Source organism: Arvicola amphibius, chromosome 5 (genome assembly GCF_903992535.2).
Source record: "Arvicola amphibius chromosome 5, mArvAmp1.2, whole genome shotgun sequence".
Taxonomy (NCBI): Eukaryota; Metazoa; Chordata; class Mammalia; order Rodentia; family Cricetidae; genus Arvicola; species Arvicola amphibius.
Genome location: NC_052051.1, coordinates 99,235,211 through 99,238,387, shown reverse-complemented (window position 1 = coordinate 99,238,387; position 3,177 = coordinate 99,235,211). Strand labels below are relative to the sequence as shown.

The 3,177-nt window shown below is 49.0% G+C and overlaps 1 protein-coding gene across 1 annotated transcript; it reads right to left on the bottom strand.

The window, feature by feature from the left end:
- Positions 1-1,074: 1,074 nt before the first annotated feature.
- On the bottom strand, positions 1,075-1,923 carry LOC119814898 (glyceraldehyde-3-phosphate dehydrogenase-like). The gene has a single exon (XM_038330987.1). The coding sequence runs from the start codon at positions 1,921-1,923 to the stop codon at positions 1,075-1,077; it is 849 nt and encodes a 282-aa protein (XP_038186915.1).
- Positions 1,924-3,177: the final 1,254 nt, after the last annotated feature.

Genomic DNA, 3,177 nt, shown 5'->3' with positions numbered 1-3,177 from the left:
GAGCTCAAGCAGAGTGCCCTGAGCTTAGTGGGAAACAAGTTCTTTTTATGGTATGTGCTAGATTTATATGCCTCCGTCTCTGTGCTTTATAACAAGGCCATCCTGCAAGCATGCCCTTAGAAAGGGCCAGATGCAATATTTCCTTCTGGTGCAAGACAGGAATACAGGAGGAGGGAGAAGCAGCCTTATTATGCAAAAAAGCTTTAAGAAGGATGTTTCCCTCACCCTGTGTGAGTCCCTTAGAGAGGATGAGTAGTGAAGGGAGCATGCAAAGAGCTCGAGGCCTAGTTATGGAATAACAGCTGATTATAAGCAACAGGTGAGCTAGCATACAAACTACCTTGAAGTCGTCAGAGAACCAAAGAAAGCTACACAAAATCGCAAATAATATGAGTTCCCTCTAATAAGAGATACTAATTATACAGGGAAGATTGCAATAGGACCAAAATTGGGTGGTTGCATCTTCATTGTTCAGTATTTCATGCTGTGATGGTAAAGCCATAGTGATAGAATAGCATAATGATAGAATAACAAGATTTTTATTTATATATTTGCCTCAATGGAAGCTAGACTTTGAAAGTCCTCCAAGTTTGGAGGAAGTTAGTAAAAGGCATACGAAAACATTTGCAAGGGGTGAGCAGAGATGTTGGAGATGGAAAGAGAAAGAGGTTAGTTGACAGACAGTGGGAAAGATGTGTGTGTCCTTACGACAAACACTTTTTTTAGAGGGGTGCAATGAACGTTATTGATGATATTCAAGAGAGTAGGGCTCCCTAAGCCCCTCCTGCTATTCTGGGGGTCTGGGATGGAAACTGTGAGGGAGATGCTCAGTGTCAAGGGTTGAGTTAGGACAGGGACTGCTCAGCAGCCGAGGGCCTCTCTCTTGTTGTGTCCTTGCTGGGATGGGTGGTTCAGGGCGGGCTTTTAACTCCTTGGAGGCCATGTAGGCCATGAGGTCCACCACTCTGTTGCTGTAGCCAAATTCACTGTCATACCAGGAAATGAGTTTTACAAAGTTTTCACTGAGAGCAATGCCAGCCCCAGCATCGAAGGTGGAAGAGTGGGAGTCACTGTTTAAGTCACAGCCTGGTCCTCAGTGTAGCCCAGGATGCCCTTTAGTGGGCCCTCAGATACCTGTTTCACCACCTTCTTGATGTCGTCATACTTGGCGGCTTTCTCCAGGCGGCATGTCAGATCCATGACGGACACATTGGGGGTAGGAACACGGAAGGCCATGCCCGTGAGCTTCCCATTCAGCTCTGGGATGACTTTGCCCACAGTCTTGGCAGCGCCACATCCCTTGGCAGGGATGATGTTCTGGGCAGCACCACGGCCGTCTTGCCACAGCTTCCCAGAGGAGCCATCCACAGTCTTCTGGGTGGCCATGATGGCATGGACTGTGGTCATGAGCCCTTCCACTATGCCAAAGTTGTCATGGATGACCTTGGCCAAGGGGGCCAAGCAGTTGGTGGTGCAGGAAGCATTGCTGACAATCTTGAGGGAACTGTCATATTTGTCATGGTTCACACCCATCACAAACATGGGGACATCCGCAGAAGGGGCGGAGATAATGACCCTTTTGGTCCCACCTTTCAAGTGGGCCCCAGCCTTCTCCATGGTGGTGAAGACACCGGTCAACTCCACAACATACTCGGCGCCGGCATCACCCCATTTGATGTTGGAGGGATCTCGCTCCTGGAAGATGGTGATGGCCTTCTCGTTGATGACAAGCTTCCCATTCTCAGCCTTGACTTTGCCTTTGAACTTGCCGTGGGTGGAGTCATACTGGAACATGTAGACCATGCAGTTGAGGTCGATGAAAGGGTCATTGATGGCAACAACGTCCACTTTGCCAGAAGTGAAGGCAGCCCTGGTAAGCAGGCGTCCAATACGGCCAAATCTGTTCACTCCGACCTTCACCATCATGTCTCTGGAATGAGGCTGGCACTGCATGAAAAGAAGCGGCTGTCTCTAGAACAGGGAGGAGCAGAGAGCCACGACAAACACTCTTGAGACTGGGTCAAAGTTACGACAAAAATCTCACCACTAGGTGATGGCAGCATGTTGTCGGTGTGTTCAAAGATGCCCAGATCCTATGAAACAATAATATCTCTTGTCATATGGAGGGGAGCTCTTGTGTCGTTCACAGAGAAGCACATGTCACCTTCATTGCTAAACGCTCTGTGGGCTCATGTGGCCCTGGTGAAGGGCAGAACCAGGCTGTGGGAGATGGGGAGTGGGTGGAAAGCCTGCCAGGCTGAGATCACCTGTGAGCCAAGCCAAGAAGCAAGGGCAGGAAACAGTGGGTGGGAAGACAGGCAAGAGGGGTGCCCCGTCACACAACACAAACAAACCTGTGACCAGTAGGGTGAAGATCTGTGTCATGATTTACTAAATGGCTGTCAAAACTAAAGCAAATTGGGAGAAGACAAGGGAAGAGAGAGAAGGAGAGAGGGAGGGAGAGAGGGAGGGAGGGAGGGAGGGAGGGAGAGAGAGAGAGAGAGAGAGAAAAAGAGAGAGAGAGAGAGAGCTCTGATTTGCCTAGAACCCTAAACTTTCCTCTCAGAAACTGTGTTAAGGGCTCTGGCTGGCAAATCACTCCCCCATCCGGCCTCCTAACCTCCTATCTGCCATGTTAGTTTGTTTCTGTGTTTCAAACTCCACTCAGCTTGTTGTTTTCCAAGACTGAGTTCATTAAGACTCCAGTTTCATTGGGTTGTTTGTCTGTGAGTTTCAAAAAGAGATCTGGAAGAGAAAGATGGTGGGTAAAGAAAGAGATCCCACTGTGTTCATCTCACCAGCTCTGAAATAGTAGCCACCTTCTGGGGAGGGCTACCTTCAAAAAATCTGCACTGAAATTAATGTAAAAAGAGTTAAAGAGGGCGGGGTGGGGGATCAGATTAGTGTAGAGCACTTTTGAGGATGTATGAGGCACTCGGTTTCATCCTCGGCATCACAGAAGGAAAAGGAGGCAAGGGAGAGAGGGAGGAAGGAAGAGAGGGATGGAGGGAGGGAGGGAGGGAAGGAGGGAGGGAGAGAGAAAGGAAGGAAGGAAGGAAGGAAGGAAGGAAGGAAGGAAGGAAGGAAGGAAGGAAGGAGGAAGCTCACTGTTTACCTTACCAAACAACACCTCACGATGCCAATCAAGTCTAAGTTTCAAATGGGAAAGCTTAACCC